We start from the raw sequence: 19211 nt of genomic DNA on the forward strand, positions 1-19211 counted from the left end.
TGTTTTAGCTATACTGACCAGAGCAACAAACATGGAGTTTAAAAAAACAGTGTGCTGAGGAGTTCATAAATGTTAGTATCTAATCAGTCTTTCTCATTGACTACTCTCTCTCTCTGTTGGACTGGTGGGGTCAAAAGGAAATGTTTTCTACCACATTCCAAAAGGCACATGTCTGTCTGTCTGAGCTAACATGGATGCATCAGCCACATCTGGAATAGAGTGACCCATGATTTCTATATCTTTCCTGAATGCCAAAATCTCCCCTTGGGCCAAAAAATCCACCGACTCATTCTCCTGTTGCCCCCAACACTAAAGCTGATAACCCCAGTGTCCTATTGTTCTTCTGCTTAAAAAAATAGGGCTTGCTCTTCCCTTAAACTCAGTGTTCATGACAGAAAAAGGTCGAATTCAAGAAAAATGTCAATTCCTTGTATGTTTTCCATGAATTCTGGCCAAATTCTCTGTAGGGGTTGTGCAGGTGAGTGGAGGAAAAACAGACTCAGGAATGAAGCATCAAGTCAGAGGAAACTGGATCCTTTCCATGCTACACAGAACATGCTTGCACAGAAGATTATTAGTTGCACATGCCAAGGATGCACAGGCACTTGCCAAAGACTTTCATCAAAGGATAGGCTCGTGAATCTACCTTGTCTATTTCTCTCTATCATTGTTAGTTGTGAAGAACACTGGTTTAGTTTTTTTTTTGTTTGTTTGCTATTGCTTCGCTTAACAATCCTGCAAAACTTCCTTTCTTAGTTGTATTCTCTATAAGCGATGAACAGCATTTTTGAGCCTCTTGTAAAGCAAAAAAAAATTTTCTAAATTTTTTTTTCTAAATTTTTTTTCTCTATTTTTTTATAATGTGACTAAAAGATAGAGTTCAGTATTAATCAGCTCACAGTTTTCCTAGCCAGACATCTGGCTTGACCACAGTCTGTTCTTTTTATCAAGGAGAACCTTTGCGTCCAGGCAACTGCTGCTGTTTTCTTTATTTGATGAATGTGACCTTTGAACCCACCTGAACATACAGCTCTCTTAGCTCATACTGGAACTTCTTTGGGTCTGTTGTGATTGTTACAGGTCCAATCTCTGCAGAGAAACAACAGAGAGCACAGTGTTACACAGGCTAAAATCTGCATCTAATGAGTAAATGAAAAAACATTTTTCCCCTTAAATTCTTCCCTTGAACCAAATATTAGTTTTGGCAAATGCTTACGGATATCCAGATTAAAATGTCACAATATGAACTGCTAAGGAGAACTCCAGGAAAGAAGATATATTTAACAGAAAAAGGGGGAAAAGGAAATGTGAAAAATAGATACAGACAAGTACAGTAGAAATATGAAAGACAAACATTGAAGATTAAACTAGTGGTCTTAAAATATTTCTAAATGCCTATAAAACACTTTCTGTGAAGATTTGAAGAACTGTATTCATTTATCCTGTTTACACTAAAAGTTTCTTTTGTCCTGAAAAGAAAATTGTCCTCTATTCAGACTTTAAAATCCTCTATTACCAATGGAAAACTGCTATTGTGTACATCATCGACCCAAATCTACAGTTATTCTGTACTATAGACAAAATGACAAGGGCTGTGTTCAATTAATCTTACATTGAAAAATGATAAAGAGCAAAGAGTTAATCCTGCAGTGACATAAATACAGTTTCCTTTAAAACTGTCACATGCATAATTAGATAACCAAACAGAGCATTACAATTACTTAGTCTCCCAGTTATAGGGATCTTTGTTATTTAAACTAAATAAACAGAAGAGAAAATTACTATGACAGACTTTCAAGTGGATGTTTGCATTCACAGAATATGAACACCTACAAAACAACTAAGTGCACTGCAGTACTACTTTGTTTTGTGCAGAGGGAGATAAAAGTAGTAGCATTGCCTGGTCGTATTTACTTATGTTGTCAGAAATTTAAAAATTGTTTAAAGTATTGTATGGCTCTTGAATTGGTCCAATAGGGCCAACTTTGTTCACTAAAGCACCATCAATAAACAGTGAAACAGGCCAGTGCTCTGTACCTCTGCCAGTGTTAGTCACTGCTGTTTCTAAGTTCCATCCGATAATGTGCTGCGAATACCCTTCTTGAGTCAAACTGTGTGACTTCAGCAACTGCACTTGTGCTGTGGAATGATTCTGATAAGGGGCTGCACAAGTGTATGTTGGTGATTAGGAACAGCCACTATTCCTACCCATTATAACTCAATACCTTTACTGTAAGTCTAACCTCAACTTAGTTGTAATCTTAAAAAACCAAGTCTCAAACACTTAAACCAGCCAAAATGCACACATACACACACACACACATTCGGCAGTTCTGCACATGCAAGCACATTGGAAAACAAGGGCTCCCTTGTTGAAGAGAGGGCAATTACAAAGAATCCCTGACTTTTAAAATATTATACAGTTTATAGTGTTTGAACTGTTTTACAACAATCCAGGAAGGGCCAGACCCAAACTGAGAAATCTAGCTGTTTAGTGGGGAGTTGCAGCTTCTTGGTGGCCTGAATGTTGGTGCTTTGCTCCTAAAGCTTGTGACCAGAGGGTCACCTGCTCTTTCTTTGACGACCTGTTAAATGTGGGTGTTAAAAGTGAGGAAAATGCTTTGCTCTCCACATCACCATCACTGTGCTGCCCTTGTTTGATGGGCTCGCCTTAGCCCCAACTGCTCTCGAGTAGCTCAGACTGTGGTTAGACTGAGCAACATCCTAGTGTGAATGTGTGGAACTGTGCCAGTGTGACCAGAATTATAAAAATATTGTCAATTTCATGTCATTAACTTAAAATCACTTAAAGTTGTCACAACTTTGCACAACATTGAATGTGGAATCATGAGCTTTTTCTTCCCTCCCTATTTGTACATGCCCTCACCTTGTATTTCTTCTTGAAAAGCACTCCACAAGCACTTTCAATTTCTACAATAACATACACAATGAAGCAAGAAGTCTTTTTCCAAATGGCCCAAATTCTGGCATCCTTTTAACTCCTCACCTCAGAGGAAAGAAACATTTGGGGCGATCAGAGACGCCTTTTAAAACTAACATGGAAATGTGTCTGGCTGCTTTGAACGGAACAGGAATCGCAAGCCAAACCTTTCAGAGATGGAAAACCTGACATCTCTTCCCTTTTGGGAGAAGTTCCCATGGCTGTTGTAAGTATTCTTAGACTGTTTTGGCTACAGTGCCCTTAACCACAGCCACCCTCTTTGCACCAGCACAGTGGAAACCTATAGCGAATACAACTGACCCCTAAACAGTATAACATAAAACACATCTAACCGTTCAAACTTGTGTAATGATCTCTGACTTTGACATGTCAAAGTGAAAATAACACTGCCATTTCTCCATACTTTTCTCTTGGCTGCCGTTTTCCACATTTAGCCTAAAAGATTTAAGTCTAAAACGTATGTGTGCTCCTTTTTAACACCACTACACCAGTCAAATAATTTCAAAACACTCATGCGTGGCAGCTACTTTGTGCCAAAGCACACTAGAAATATTTGGAGAGGTAAGTGCCTTGCTTAAGGGCACGTCATTGAAACTGTTTTAGAATTAGGAAATCGTGCTTTGCTGCCAAAAATGTATTTTCCCAGCAGATCAGAGAGTCAGAGAATTGGCTTGTCATGCAAAATGTCATTACCTTACTAGCAAATAACTGGAATGAACATATTTTAGATAACAGTGTGATTTTTAAGTAGCAAAGACCTTTAAATCGAAGACGATCATGAATGTAAATAACACGTGAGAACATCGAATGTTAAACCAGATAATATGACAATGTATAAGCTGCCACATAAGAAAGAGACAAAACACTTTCTCAATGATGAAAAACACATCAGTGGCATGAACACAGCTAAGCTAATTACTGCAGAGACCGTGCTCTAAGGTCTGATAAAACCAAAGAACAGAAAAGACAAAAAATGACCGAAACAACCAAACCAAAATAAAGATCTGCATTTCATTCTCAATTCTTAACCAAGTTCTTGACCTAAGTGAAGTAAACAAGGAAAACAAATGGCTTCAGCCTCCACTTTGATACTTTAACACCATTCATCACTGATGCTGCCTGGAAAAGCATTCAACTGTAGATCTTGTGCAAGTTTAAACACTCACAGAAATGGGTCTAATGAGTTGGAACAAGCTGGGCAACTGTCCAATGGCAAACTCGGTTTCACCTCTACTGACATTAGTACTTAAAGTAATTTGCTGGGAATCCCTTATGCATTTACTGTCAACTGAATTTCTCTTTCTTTAAAACATCAGCAGCAAGGAATTTAAGAGACAAATAACCATTTGTTTATTCCTACAAATAAATGAATACACTTCTGGCAGACAAGAGCCACTAGATGACAGACCAGTGAGAGGCAATTAGAGAAAAGCCTACCTAAGAGAGACAATCTACAACAACAGCAAATGCTGATAGACAGGTAGGTTTAGAAACAGATAACTTGCAACAGAAACAAAAAAAAGTAACAGGTTTGGAACAAAGACCAAGGCATGAAGGACACAACAATGTGGCAAAGCATGTGGCCCGGTTTAAACATTGAGAAGGCTGATGGGCAAATTAAAACGGGTGTGTAGGTGGCCAGATAATGTGATGTAATGAAACGGACAGAAAGTCATGGGGCGTCTGTTGGAGCATCTGGTGGACGGCTGAGGAGAGACAGTTCAGGAAAGCAGCCTGAGGAAGTGAGAACAGGGCTGACAAGAACAGAGGGGCAGACATGGCAACAACACTGGGACAGTAATCATGACAGAGCCACCGTACGATAGTAGTGAATGCTGTTTACTCATATAATACTCAAGAAAAGAAGATTTGCTGCTTTCACTATCAAAAAAATAAATAAATGTGTTACACAACTTGAAGCTGTTACAGCACTTAACAGCAACAGAGGCCGTGAACGCACACACTTTCGGCCTTTCTGCTGACTCAGAGGTAGAATCTGCCAGAATGAGCGTGGCTGTCATCCTGACCGTCAGCTGTGGGGCATTATTCACCTAATCAGCCCAACTGAGAAAACACATGTGAAACTGTACGTAGCCAAGATGGTGTAGCTTGGTGTTCAGTACACAGTGCATACAAAGGAGCAAAAAATGTTTGTTGACACACACTGAGTGAGTGAAAGAATGCAAGTTTTGACATATGAATGCACACACAAACACAAGCAAACACAATCTGGATGAAGGGTCAACAGTGTGGTGCTCTGTAATTACCTCAGTATGAGCAGCCATTAATCTCAATAGAGTGCACACATATGTTATGTTTCTCTTGGGAATAGGCAACAAAACTACATGCAAAATGTGTTGTACTTAATTGTTAACAGTCTTAATTTTCTTTATTTTTCCTTTTCTCTCTCATTTTCTCTCTAGAAATGATTTTTTTTACTTTTTTCTTATAATATCTTGGTTTGCTTGTCTCTTTGATACAGATCTGAATCCTTAATTACATTTGCTCAAATTGACCCACTTTCCTGGGACACCAGCAGTGAAATCACCCGAAAATATTTTTTTCCTGCTTTTTACCAAGTTCATATGTGTGAGAGGAAGTGGTTAGTCACTTTGACAGCACTCAATATTTCTGGTGTTGGTGACACAATCATGTCCTTACTGCTAGACAGCAATAACCAGAATTTTGCCACTCAGCATGTTTCTGACATTAAACACACATTTTATTAGGTCTGCATGTTAATTATTTTGCTACACTCAGCATTATTTTCCTCTTCTAGTATGCTTGTTCGAAAAGATATCAAATTAACTGTTTAAATATAGAAGAGAAAGTACATTTAACCTTGGATAATTTACACATTTTTATTGACTGTCAGGTACAATATATTCTTAATCATGGATTAAAGACTAAATATTTTCAAAATAAAAAGATAATTTGCTGTGTTGATAACTGTGTTTCCAAACTTTTACATATGTAGTCAAGTCTCCTTCTGCTTTTCAGTTGTCCCTGTTCCTTTTTAATGTGCCTTGATGTGTCTTCCTCTGTATTTATCTTTCATAGTTTCTCCCTTACAATAGCTCTTTTAGCAAGCCTGCAACGACTGAGATGTAGCCTGGTGCGAAAACAGCTGACAACACGCTTGAATTCAAACCACCACAAACTGAACTTGTGTTGGAAACTTTTCTCTGGAACCACATTATGGAAAGAAAGACCACCAGGCAGTTTAGACTCTAAATCGTTGTGGCCCTCTAGTCTTGTTTCACTTCAGCTAATGCAATTGGATGTGTCCCAGGATGATCAGCCACAAAACCTCAGATCTCTATTAATGGCACTCATGAGTTCAAATGATCACTCACGAGCCTACATGCACAAACATATGAGACCCAACTGATAAACTCACACCACACACAGGCAAGTAATCCCTCCCAGATGCGCAGTCTGCTGAAGAGCATACTCAACAGACCGTTGACAGCTCTGAACCCACCACCAGCCAGCTGGTAAGTGATGCCAGAGACGCAGAGGGAAGAAGGTGCAACCAAAAGAGGAGAATATGACATGAATGAATGATTAATGATGCAATTTCTGGGGATGTGAGGTTCGTGTGTGTAGCCATTCTTAAGTGTGCACATACGTGTACATTTAAGTCTTCGGGTAAGTAGAGGACAAGTTGCTGTAACAATGTAGCTATGTTTTGTCTGGTCATTATCTTCTTTCTTTAAAAGATGCAACAGTGTCTAAATTCTTTTATTTTCACATATATTTCACATATAGTTTGTAATGACTGGATACTGCGATATCTAATGTTAAAAGTAAACATGTGACACTAAAATTGCCATTGCACATTATAGAACTGAATTCAAGCAAACTAAAATGTAGACTTAGACATAAAACCCCATACCTTTTTTAATACCCTTGACAGCTGTCATAAATGAGTAATAGGCAGGAAGATTAAGGAATTGTATGAGGTAATAATTGTATTTCGACTACTGCCTGTTTCTAAAGCTTAATTTACGTCTGGTCTAGTAAATTAAGCTTTGGAACTGGGAACTGGGAGGTCTGAAAAAAGATCAGAGCTGACCTTGTCACATGTTGATGGTTAAAGTCTTTACTTCAGTTTTAACTACAAACTTTATGTGAAGAAGTGTGACGCAGGGATTTGTGAATTTGTAAAAGATATATAAATAAATAAAGTAAAAAATAAAGAAAAAGCTGCATGTAATATGTCGGTGGGTTTGCATCACTGCCTTGTCTGCATCTGAATACCAGCTACAGAGACACACGGAGAAATATGGCAGCAAGGGCAAAAGTAAATAATTAATTTATTGCAGAAAATAATGCAACATTGCACGCAGAAATAAAGATGTTGGATTTGATTTTTGCATGATGAGATGTAAATTAATGTATTATTCATGGTTTGGTTTATAATGTGATGTTGTCAGAGACAAGAGACAAGGCTGAAAACAAGTATTGAATGGCTCTAATTCTGTAGTAGAAAGAACCACATGGGATTGGGAATACTTCTGAAAACCATCATCAGTGAAAACAGCTTGTTGCTGCATTTACAAATGCAATTACAATCTTTACCATGCAAAGAAACTACTGTCATATCAAGCTAAGCAGCCAAAGCTAGTTGAACTGTTCAAAGTGGAAAACTTAATTGTTTTTGGAAATCACATGTGCTGCATCCTCTGGGCCAAAGAGTAGAGGGACCATCCAGCATGTTGTCAGCGCAATAATGCACACATCATGTGTAACTTGCACATCTGTGAGAGCACCAATAACGGTGAACACTGTTGTCAAAAGAAGTGGTGAAACAGCACTTGTATGCTTGGCCCCGTCCCAACTCAAATAAACAAAAAACATAGATGTTTTGACAATAACATGTTGTCTTTGTAGTATTTTCAGGCAAAAATAGGTTTTAAATTGAAAATCGATGCATTTTATGTTGAGTTACATTTTACACAGTGCAGTAACTTCCTTGGAAATAGGAATGTAATAACACCTGGTGAAAGCTTTGCAAAACCATGCTGCTTACAAAGCTGGCCCCACTCCTTTTAGGTTGTGTTGTAACACATCTTTTTTTTCCCATAGTGCATCCCAGCAAATAGATAAGACAGATGTGTATTTCACTGCCTTGACAACGCATGAAGGACAAGAGGGAGAGCTATAGAGGAGGACAAACAAGACAAAGCTGTGGCTTAAAGAGGCATAGGTAGGCTTCTCTCTAATTGCCTTTCGCTGAAACGGAAAAAATTGCACAGGCAGAGTCTGATGTCTGTGACAGTTCTACATATGGTCTCCATTGTAGAAAGGCCAAACCCTAAGACTTGGCCAGGACTGATTTTATGATTTAATAAAAAATAGACTAAATGTGGTCTTAATTGCATTGCTTTGCCTCAAAGGATTAAGCAAAATGCTTGAAAAGAAAAACGGCGACAACCACAATATCAGCACCACGAGATTTATTTAATTTTATTTACATTTTAACTGATTATGTCATCCCAGACTGCTCCAAAGTCACTAGGTAGTTTCTGTTAAGTATGCCCCGTGTTTCACTGAGAACATTTTAATTGTGCACACAGAAGCAGATGGAGAAACCTCATATGCAGCAGATTTGCATTGCTGACCACACACAGATGCAGACTCAGATGTCTGAGGCTGTGATTTCCTATGAGTATGCCACAGCACACAGGAGATCCTGCAGATTTAGCACATTTCCTTAGGTGAGTTGTGAAGATTATTAAATAAAACCAAATTTGACTGTTTCAGCCTTTGGAGACAACAGATATCATGCTCTTTGTGGTGTATCCAGAGCCTCAGGAAAATAGAAAGCACAGAACGGTAAACACTGGTCTAAGTTGGTCCTTATTGTACATGACCTCCCCTACACATACCAACCAGGGGTAAAGGCCATAGGGCACTGACAACCTGACCATCAGTTTTGAAGCCTGTAATTCAGTTCTCACTTGTTCAGGCATATTTGCCACAGCACATGTTTCCATCTCAACCAAAAGTCTCGATGTTTTTTTTTTCCATCTCTACTGCTATCACTTTTCTTTTTCCTATCTCACTATGATTTCATCTGTTCCTCTGGCCCAGGTTCATATTGTAGAAATGTACTATAGCTGTACAGCTCTCAGGAAATGTTTCAACATGACACATTAGGTTTCTCTGGAAGAAGATGGGGAAGAAGAATGAAAGAGTGACCTATAAAGAAAACATTTACCTTCAAATCATAGGTATAGCAAGGTACAATGTATAAAGCACACAGGTACTTCTTTTTGCAAACCCAGAAAGCAACATTGATCATGATTACAGAAGCATCTTTTGGCTGAATGAGACCACGCTAAATGCCAACACGCCATATGTTCTGCATTAAATAATCTGATCTTTACAGAACTGTACCGCTTCAAAAAACTAACTAAATCCTCGTTCTCTGGCCAAGTACCTGCTGCTATCGAGATACACCCTCATGTATTGGCTGTAAACTGTGGTCCTGTTCTAAAAAGATCATTAACCTTTTACAAGATTGCAATGCCCTGCATGAGAGGGTATTTTCAGTGAGCATCTAGACATACAGTAATCCAATAAAAGAGGCAAAGTTGACTTTTTGGCCAACTTGAGGCAGAATAAAAGAAGTCTGTCTAGGTTTTTGCAATGTCTGTTTTTGTGCAATGTCTTTCATGTTACACAGTGATTGGATCCATTGGACATATACAAATATTTACTGATGCATCCTCAAGATTTAAATCTGTATATATATAAGAAAAACATGGTAAGGCCATAAAAATAACAGAATAGCCGAATCCCTGGTTTCCTTCATACTCCTGTATGTGGTATCTCTAGTTTTTCTGGTTAAAGTGTAAATGTCACTTTGAACACGCCAGCCCTATTGCTTCAACCTGACATATGTTTTGAATGTTCATGAACAGCTTACACAGTAATAAAAAAAAAAGACCTTGGAAATCCCAGAAAACATGAGGTTATGCCATACCAATCCATGAGCATGAGTTCAAATGAGTCTTCCAGACGGTGAAAATATGATGTAAAACAATTCAATCGAATAAATCTGTGCAACAAAGTCCTTTGGAGAAAGGTTTCCTTAATAATGATGTCTAGACATCGATCTGTCGAGTTTAAATTGACTATAAAAACCCTAAATTGAGGAAAGCCCTCACTAACAGGGCAACAGTAAAAGTCACGAGGTTGATGATTATTATTATTGGTAATAAAGCGCAAAAAAAAAAATGCTGAATGGCAATAGGTCATATACAACATAGTGAGTATGTCTGCAGATGGTAAAGTTAGCAATTAACATTAGGAAAGCTCTTGGATTCCAGGTGAATATGATTGTGAATTCTGTTTTAGATTCATTGTAATTTAGTCATGTTAATAAGTTCTAAATTTCTGAGTGTGCTGCAAAAACATTTAAAAACAGCTCCCTACCAGTGGAAGCTGTTATCAGAATCACCTGGCTTGGCTCGGGTGCTCAGTTTTCCTAAACAAATGGACTTGGAGTGACCGACTGCTTATGTTCTAGGAAGATGGCAAGACTTAGAGATTGGTCAGGTAAATTTGTATGCCCAAAAGGAGAAGCACATCTTACACATCTTACACACAAATGAAATCCAACTATGTTCAGACTCTTCGTGTGACTGTGTAAAACACGTTGATGATCCTTTCGTTTTTCTTTCGTCAAGGCAGCACCTTCAATGATGACTTATTGCATTACAGCGAAAGTTTCATTCTACAGCTTTGTGCCATCTAAGGTCACAACCAGGACACATGAATCCTCAGGATGAAACTGGGGATTCAGGAGAACGAAACTAACCCAAAGCCTGTGGGAAATAAACCCAACACTGTTGAGAATATAAAGTGGTAGAAATGTGTCTTAAAGGGGTCACGCATTCCATATGTAAGCCACTGCATCTAAAGGTCAATGACCTGTGACTTTGCTACGCATCAGCAATGACTTTTATCCATAATAGTTTTTGTAATCTCTAAACGTATTATATGTTTACAGCTGTTACATATACAGTTGTAAACAAGGACACACAATGGACAACATTTAAATAGTGCCTGTCCCAGCCCTCAGGTATGTGCTGCCTTTCAAGATGAAAGAGGGATAAACCCTGAGCATCAATTACCGAGCTGTATTGAGTTGAAACTATCCCACTAAGAGCACCTCAGGGTACTTCAGAAGGTGCATGTACAGTCCTAAAAATTAAAGGCCATTTTAATATTCTGATGTCTTTTGGAACATGAAACACAAAGACACAGATTGTAGTCTGCCACACTCCGCTCTCTTCCTCTAATTCTCTAAAACCTCCACCTCTCTCTTTTGGCATTCCTGCCTAATAGCATCATTATTGACTCTGTCTAGCGAAATGCAGGCTCCTTGTAATCTCACACAGGCGGGGCAGTTCAGACAAAAAAAACAAAAAAAAAAAACTGCTGCTTTGGTTAGAGAGAAACAAAGCAAAGAGTGGATGGTAGAAAAGAATGTTGAACACTAACAAAATGACCTATAAGATGAGTCTCTTTGATCATACAGAGGAGGTAGAAGCTATTCCATCATCTCTTCATCATACAGTACTTTGCCCTGGGCTTTGGTCCATCCAGTTTTAACTAGATAACTGTCAGGAAAAGGGTACCAGAGAAGTGTATTGGTGAAGTGGAACACATCTCCACAACATACAGTTTAAACAAACACAAGATACTAATTAAAGCAGGGGCAACGTCTTACTCCTGAGCATTTTAATGAAAATAAAAACTCTCAGTCCTAAAGGACAGGGTCTTCACTGTCTTATAAAAAAATAGGCTAGAACTTGCACAGTAGCCATTTGATTAATCCCCAATATAAAGATAACACCACCACTGAGTTGAAAGTTCTTGTTTGTCATTTGAGCTCAGGCCAACTGAGCATATTTTTCTGTCTGTTATGCTGGACTGCGCTCCTAAAACAACAATCTCTATGCAGATTCTGACTTCACTGAATGTGTGCAAATGTGGCACATGTGCTGGGATCCCCCACTGGCCCAAGGCACCGGGCTCTGACCCATCTCAACCTTAGCTAATTAAATAGTAACATAAGCATGTATAACACACACACACAGACACACTCTCTAACAGCAGAGTTGTACTTACAAAGGCGACCGTGTGTATAAGGACGTCAGCACAAGCTTAAAATATAAATGTAGAATACAAGTGGAAATACATGTCAACATACAGACACATTATGTTATATTAACTCCACTCCTTGTAGGACATTTATTACATACTGCACAGCTTGTTTAGTAATGGTTACTTGGAAAACTGCACAATTTTAACACTGCTCCTGGCATAAAAAAAGCCCCATTTCCATTCTTGGAGTGGTAGGAGTTTAGTGAAATGACATTTATTTGTCTGTAAACTATCAAATAAGAGTTCCAAGAATCCAGAAAGTCTGTTTTCAATATGCTATTGAACAAGGATATGAAATAAAAACACCAGTAGATAGCTGAAATTCAACCTCCACACTGATTCATTGTAGTGTTCTGTGACTGTAGTGTTAACTAAACAACTCCTGTCCCTCAGTAAAATAACTTAAGAAGTATCCTCTTACTTTCTTTCTGCGTCTCCCTGCAGGATAGAGGAAAGGGGGAGGCTTCCTGACTGATCTTCACACACAAGCCTGACCCCAATATCCACACATCCTTCTGACACTCTCGCTTCACTCACACAGGCAAGCACACAACACAGGCTGACAGAAACACAGATACACAAACACACACTCTGATGTTTGCCGTGTCCGATTGCAGTGTAAATACAGGGGGACGCTCCAGGCGTCGGATTTTAAACAAGCCAAATCAAACAGGAGGGACTTCGTTGTCTCGTTGGGTCAGATGGAAAGCATACAAGATTGATCTGTGTCAGAACGAGACAACCCCTGAATTAAAACCCCTATGAAACAAAACTGGTTCTCTTGAAGGGTTTGGGATACTGTTGGAGAAGGACAACAAGTGAAGCAGAGAGATACGGGTAGAACAACAATGTTAGGCTAGCCCTGCGTGCAGTGTGCTGTGCTAATCTTTCCTCTCTTCCCCTGGGGCTTCAGGAGACCACATTCTGACATCCTCGTAAACATTTTAAAAAGCAAACTAACGTCACTTGGTGGTGAGGGACAAACACAAAGACACCAGTGCCTATAGAGAAGTCAGTACTGACACTCTGACTCAAAGCGCTGCAGTTTTGGTTTATTTTAAGAAGTGGATCTTGTAACAATTTCTTAGTGGTGGGACAATTTGTTATGAATGAAGTCTTGATGTTAGGTACAAGTAATAATTGTAGTATTCTTTCACTACTGTTGCTTTTTCCAAGATACAGTGCATCACAGATGTTAATGATCTAAGATTTAATTTCCCCACAGAGGCATGCAATTATGAATTCATCATTTGTAACACTTGTGTATACTGAATATATTTCTTCCCTGAATATAATTATTATTCTAGGGACAGAGCTGGCAGTTAGGTGATTGAGGAACTGTGCTTCATAAGAATTTGTGACAGGCTGAAATTTAGCAGAGGAGAACAAACATCTGGAATAGGAATCTCTCTCTCCAACCACACAGACAACCTCTGTCCATTTATCTCCTTTCTCCTCTGTCAGATCTCTTTTATCAGGTTGGCTCTACAGTTGCAAAGTGTACTAAGGTTAAAGTGAGTAGATTTTAAATACATATCATAAAACAGCGAGGAGGAAGTATCTATAAAAAAATGTTTTGGTAGGTTTCTAAACTAACTTTACAAAACTGACGGTGTTTGGCAAGAGAGACTGAAAACTGGAGTAGCTGGTACCATAAAAGGTTTAAAGGCTGCTGGTATAGCCAACACTAATTTCTGTCACTACTTTTCTCTGTTGACCTATATTTCTTTAGTGTTGTTTCTGGAAAGCATTTGACTCTACACACACATACACACACACACACACACACACACACACACACACACACACACACACACACACACGCTCTGCAGTGTGTCTCCGTGCTGTTGTTGAATGAGCAGTTCCACCTCCAAATCAACACACAAACCCCCCATGACTTAGAATGACAGCGGCCTTTGATATTTTGGTCTTTTGGGAGCAGATAAGTGACCTCACATCCTTCCCAGAAAACAGTAATTACAGAAACTTTAAACTCCTTACACAAAGGCTCTCCATCACCAAAACTGTCAAATTTTGAGGGGCAATTTCAGTGACGTTTTAACTCTAAAGGTTAAGGTGATATAACCAACTAGTGCATATTAGAAAATGTACTTCCAATAGTTGAGAATGAGTTGTTGAGAATGAGAGCTGATGGTAATCATCATCAGTTGCTTTGCAAACCTAGAGCCACACACTAACCCCGGCGGAATGCTAATGATAGTGACCGCCAGGCTGAACATCTGTGAGCCTAGACAAAACCCCCTGGAGTCCCTCCTTTGGAGGTGTGAGGAAAGTAGGCAATCGAAGGGCGGACTGTGAGCAAACTATGACATTTCTCACTTTTTGTGCACTTTGTCTCCGTGACAAAGAGTCATTTCTAAATAATCGCAAATCACTAAAGCAACATTTACAAAAAGAGAAAAAAATAGTATATAAAAGTGACCACCACACAAAAGACCCATTATGTGTTCAGTGCATTACCTGGGTCATGGAAAGGGACCAGGGCAAAGTTGTACAGGGGTCTCTTCGGCCGGCTTAGGGATGTTTCCAAAATCTTGGACGCGCCTTCGATAACCTGGACCAAGTCGTCGTACATGGAGCCGGTCACATCAAAGACAAATGCCAAGGTGGATGCGCCCTCCGGGATGTCCTCCTCTGGGACTTCAGTCCCTGTCTCTTGCGCAGCATTAAACGCCACTAACAGATAAAATGACAGCCACACTAATCGGGTGCCCATTTCAGGTCTAAGAGTCTTCTCGGGCAAAGTTGTTAGATAATTTCTTCTCGCCAGTCGGAACCTCAAGAGAAATCTCGATCTAGAGGCAGAGGCATCAGGCTATGAAAACGTCTTTAAAAGTACTCAGAAATGTCCACAATGGAACATCATTCAAAGAAAGGAACCTCTCGTTGGTCCTTCCGCTGCGTCCGTGCGCCTCTTTGGTTTTTTGCGGCTGTGCGTAAACAGAAGCTGCAACCGCTTCTCTCTCAGGGAGCCTAAACTGAGCGACCCCAGCGCCAGTAACGGTGCCTGTAGTGTCTTGGATCTGCACAGTCAGGAGCCCTTGTTCGGCTCTGTCACACAAAGACCACCTCTCAGTAGGACAGAATGTCTCCGAGGCGCAAACTATATCCATGCAGAATAGCAATGCTCTGATTGGATGACGTTGTTTGGGTGACTTGGACCCTGTATGCAATTGCCTTGCATTCAGTCATGTTACATGAAGAGTTGCAGTCCGTGTTTGCCAATATCAACTCCTCATGTTGCTAGATTTACATGTCATTAGGACACACACAGCTCTTTGAGAACCAAAAGATATTAAGGATAAGAAGGACAATCAATGTTATGCTACTGTGAACCCTAATATTCAGACACCGTAATGCAGTGTTTCAAAGTGCTGAAGTTTGATATGAGAAAAAGCTGGTTTGAAAGCGGGACTATCACACATCAACCCATCGGTGATGCTGTGCTCTGTATTGCCATCTAGTGGTGCGTGTCTGACCTAACGCTTAATTGCCAAGCAGAGAAAGACATGTTTTGAAAATGCATTTCAATGTACTTTAAAGATATGCAAATGCTACTATATTCACGAGTACACGTTTCTCAGTAGGAATTTCTCAATATCCACATAACATTAAAAAAAAGTAATGATAAGGCGAGAAATCCATAACTGAACTAACACAGGTTCTGTCTTTGTTCTGCATACTAATAGACTTATATCCCTTTTTGACCAACACAAACTTGGTGCTACCGCTTGGCGGCCTTCAGAGGCAGAGCCCAGCCTGGAGAGAAAAAGACGTGAAAGGTGGAGTTTTATAACTTCCAGTGTGGATTTTTATTATACAGTTTTTAAAGTCATGTGAAAACATTAGGACACAATTTGAAAGCCTGTGTGTTTTTTTTTTTTTACATATTTGGACATATGGATATCTAATATACATTTTAACAATACTGGGAGATTCAAGTAATTAAACAATAAAACAATTGAAACTGAAGAAAATCCTTTTTGTTAAAGCTTTCTTTAAAATGTCATTTATAAAAAGTAATTTTGTGGTGAGGAATAAATTAGGATGTCCTGGGGGGGTTAGGGTTAGCCTTAAAAACTGCTAAAAAAACTCTATATATGATACACTTTCAGATGATAAATCAGTTGCTGTCTACTTTTTACCATATATTTCTACCAATAATGCTTGTGCACTTAAATAAGAGTTGAATCCAAAGCTTTTACTTGTCATGGAGAATTTTGTAGCCATTTCTCTTGCTACTTATGCTTAAGTAAAATATATAGTACCTTAACCCCCACGGCCTTGAACAAACGTATTTCTTCTTTCCCCTTACGTATAAATAACTGTATAAATAATGTACAAGCTTTGAAGAGTTATGGAAATTGGACATCTTTCTTGTTTTACTGTTTATCTAAGTAACAAAAGAAGAAATACAGTACCTTCTTCAGCTTTCAAGAAAATATACATGGAGGAGTGATGAAACATTCCAAACTAATAAGGTTCAATTGACCCTTTAAACTGACCCTGGACAAGAGATTTGTACGCCCATAGCATCACCATCATCTATGTGCAGGTGTCCAACAATTTCTCTGGCAATCAATGAAGTACATAAAAATAATTTAAAGACCAATTCCAAAATAACTGCTATACTTTGGCACTGGGGGGAGCCGGTGCTCCACTGAAATGTCCTATTGCTGTTGTTGCAGCAGTAGGAGATTTCATGGCATCTGAATAATGCATAGACGCCATGAAAGCAAGATAATGTTTTTCTTTTTATTGTTACCACCTAAATCATTTATACCATGGCACTTCCATAAGTGTATTTTCTGGATGTGGGAAGGTAGATGGAAACATTCAAATAGGAATCCAAAGATCACAAACCAAGACACAGTCAAATGACGCACGAAGGGACCATTTGCTGATAAGCATTTTGCATGGCAAACAAATTGGGAGGCTAACGCTTTTGCAGAATGCATTTCGGCAAATCTAGCAGGGAGTCAGTGATTACACAACACACTTCTCGAGATAAATAAACCATTTTTCCAAGCTGAAATAACAAGTGTCAGAAGTACATCCTGTTCCTAACAAGCTCATACAGGAAAGAATAATAAAGGACTTATTCTCACATTGTCACACACTAATTACACATTTTATTGACAAGTATCATTCCCTGTGCTGGAAAGCTAGCAAATATGTTTGACTCATCTCAATGAAATCTGTGGGTGAGGGTTTGTTGGAATACTGTGATTTTTTACTCAGATATAATATGAGACAGAGAGTAGAAAAATTATATGTAACTTTATGAGAAGTGTATCTACTATCAAACACACAACTGTCAAGAAATGTCTTTCAGACACAGATGTACACACACACACATGTGGCATAGCCTGCCTCGAGTGCGTACAGCAGATTCATTCTGCCAAAGTCAAGAGAATCGTTATCAGGTGTGAGCAAACAGACTTGAACAGGGAGTTTAGTAGAAGTTGGTACATGTGTTTCCACATCACAACCCAGTTCCAACAAGTTAACATTCACTGAAAGCTCGAAGAGTTTGTTTCGAACAAGATATTAGATGTGAACCCTGGCACAGCCCTGTCCCAGGAAGGCCTCAGCCCTGACAAAAATCAAATGAATAAGTGAATAACGTTGTTGACTAGTAGACAAGTATAGCTCAGCATCCTGTCCAAAATCCCAGATGACATGTTTTTTTGTTTTATGCTAAAACTTTTCTGTATGTGTACAACATATAATGTGATTCACGTTTATGGATAATAATGTCATGTCTTGTCATGACCTGTACTTTTGGTGAGATTTCAAAATGAAAAAAAAAAAGCATCTTAAAATAAGAATCATTGCCTTCACTGTCTGTTTATTCAGGTGCTGTGGTGGAGAGGACTGGTTTTCCCAACCATTTTGGTTGTTTTAAGTTCTGGCAAGGTTTGATGGTTTGGCGGGAACTCACACCCCTGGGGCACATGCTGCATAGCTTTACCATAACTAACAAAACTAAAGAAGCCAAGGGATTTCACATTAAAGTTGCACAACTTCCTTTTCCATTGCACAACAAATCGCTGCCCAACTTTCACAAACTGACATTACACTAAGTTTCTTCTTCACTCTAACAGTAGTTTTCGGATAATAAAGAGATGAGAAAAGCAGCTAAGAAGCATATTGTTGGCACTGTAGCCCCACAGTCTCTCAGAGCTGTTACTCCAGTGTTCTGAAAATCTGACAGTGCTGATTTAATAAGAATAGCAGGAGGAGGTATCTTCAATGACTAACAGTGAGGTGTGACACAAGTGTGACATAGGTGTGTGGCAAATGGATGGTACCTACACAGGCTCTATGCTGTGATAAAAACAGAGAAATGAAAGAATTAACAGCTACCTTTTGGCACTTGCAAATTATTTTTTACCATGTGCACTTGTCCGTTAATCACTATGCACTTATAGAAATGTAAATTTAGCTTCTGCATTCTTTATTATTCCAAAACAGAGATGCTTTGCTGACCCAGAAGACTCAAGAGAGATCAATAAAAGGGCAACAATTAGTTTTTCATACCATATTCATATTTCTTAACTAAGCTCTTGTCACTGTGAACAAGACAGGTACGAAAGACTCTTGGGGGATAGGAGTTAAGGTACTAACAAGAACGAAAGACTTTCTCCTGCCTGCCTGCTTCTAGCAGTCAATCTACATCTACAAGCTAGATCCACCACACAGTGTGTTTTTCTGTATGTATGGGTGTTTTTCTGCCTGTGTTCTGGTTCAGTTGTAGCATACTACACCTAGTTAACTGTGCAAATGACTGGCCGCTGAGTGGGGGTCAGGCAGCACTATGGTTCATAAACACCGTCCCCTCTGTCTCCCAAACAACCACCACATGACACATGGACTCCATCCTTCCAGTAAGCCAACCAGAAAGCCTGCTCTCAGGCCTGGAGCTCTGTTGCCCAACAGACCTAATCCCCGGGTTTACTGCCTCTCATCTCACTAAAGTCGCTCTTTTGTAGTGAACACATCTTATCTTGCCAATGAGGCTCACTGACTGTGCACATACACA

The 19211-nt window shown here is 39.2% G+C and overlaps 1 protein-coding gene across 2 annotated transcripts in view; it reads right to left on the reverse strand.

Moving 5' to 3' along the window:
* hmcn1 (hemicentin 1) overlaps positions 1 to 15264 on the reverse strand; it is a 68940-nt gene extending 53676 nt beyond the window's left edge. Inside the window, exons 1-2 of one of the 2 annotated variants that reach the window (XM_067513504.1) lie at positions 14627 to 15264; positions 1019 to 1089 (exon numbers count right to left, since the gene is read on the reverse strand). In XM_067513504.1, coding sequence (XP_067369605.1) covers positions 1019 to 1089; positions 14627 to 14882 — 327 coding nt within the window. In that variant the 5' untranslated portion in view covers positions 14883 to 15264. The remainder of the gene's footprint in view (positions 1 to 1018; positions 1090 to 14626) is intronic. The other variant, XM_067513505.1, reaches the window with a different exon arrangement.
* Between the last annotated feature and the right edge of the window lie 3947 nt (positions 15265 to 19211).

Source organism: Channa argus, chromosome 8 (genome assembly GCF_033026475.1).
Source record: "Channa argus isolate prfri chromosome 8, Channa argus male v1.0, whole genome shotgun sequence".
Taxonomy (NCBI): domain Eukaryota; kingdom Metazoa; phylum Chordata; class Actinopteri; order Anabantiformes; family Channidae; genus Channa; species Channa argus.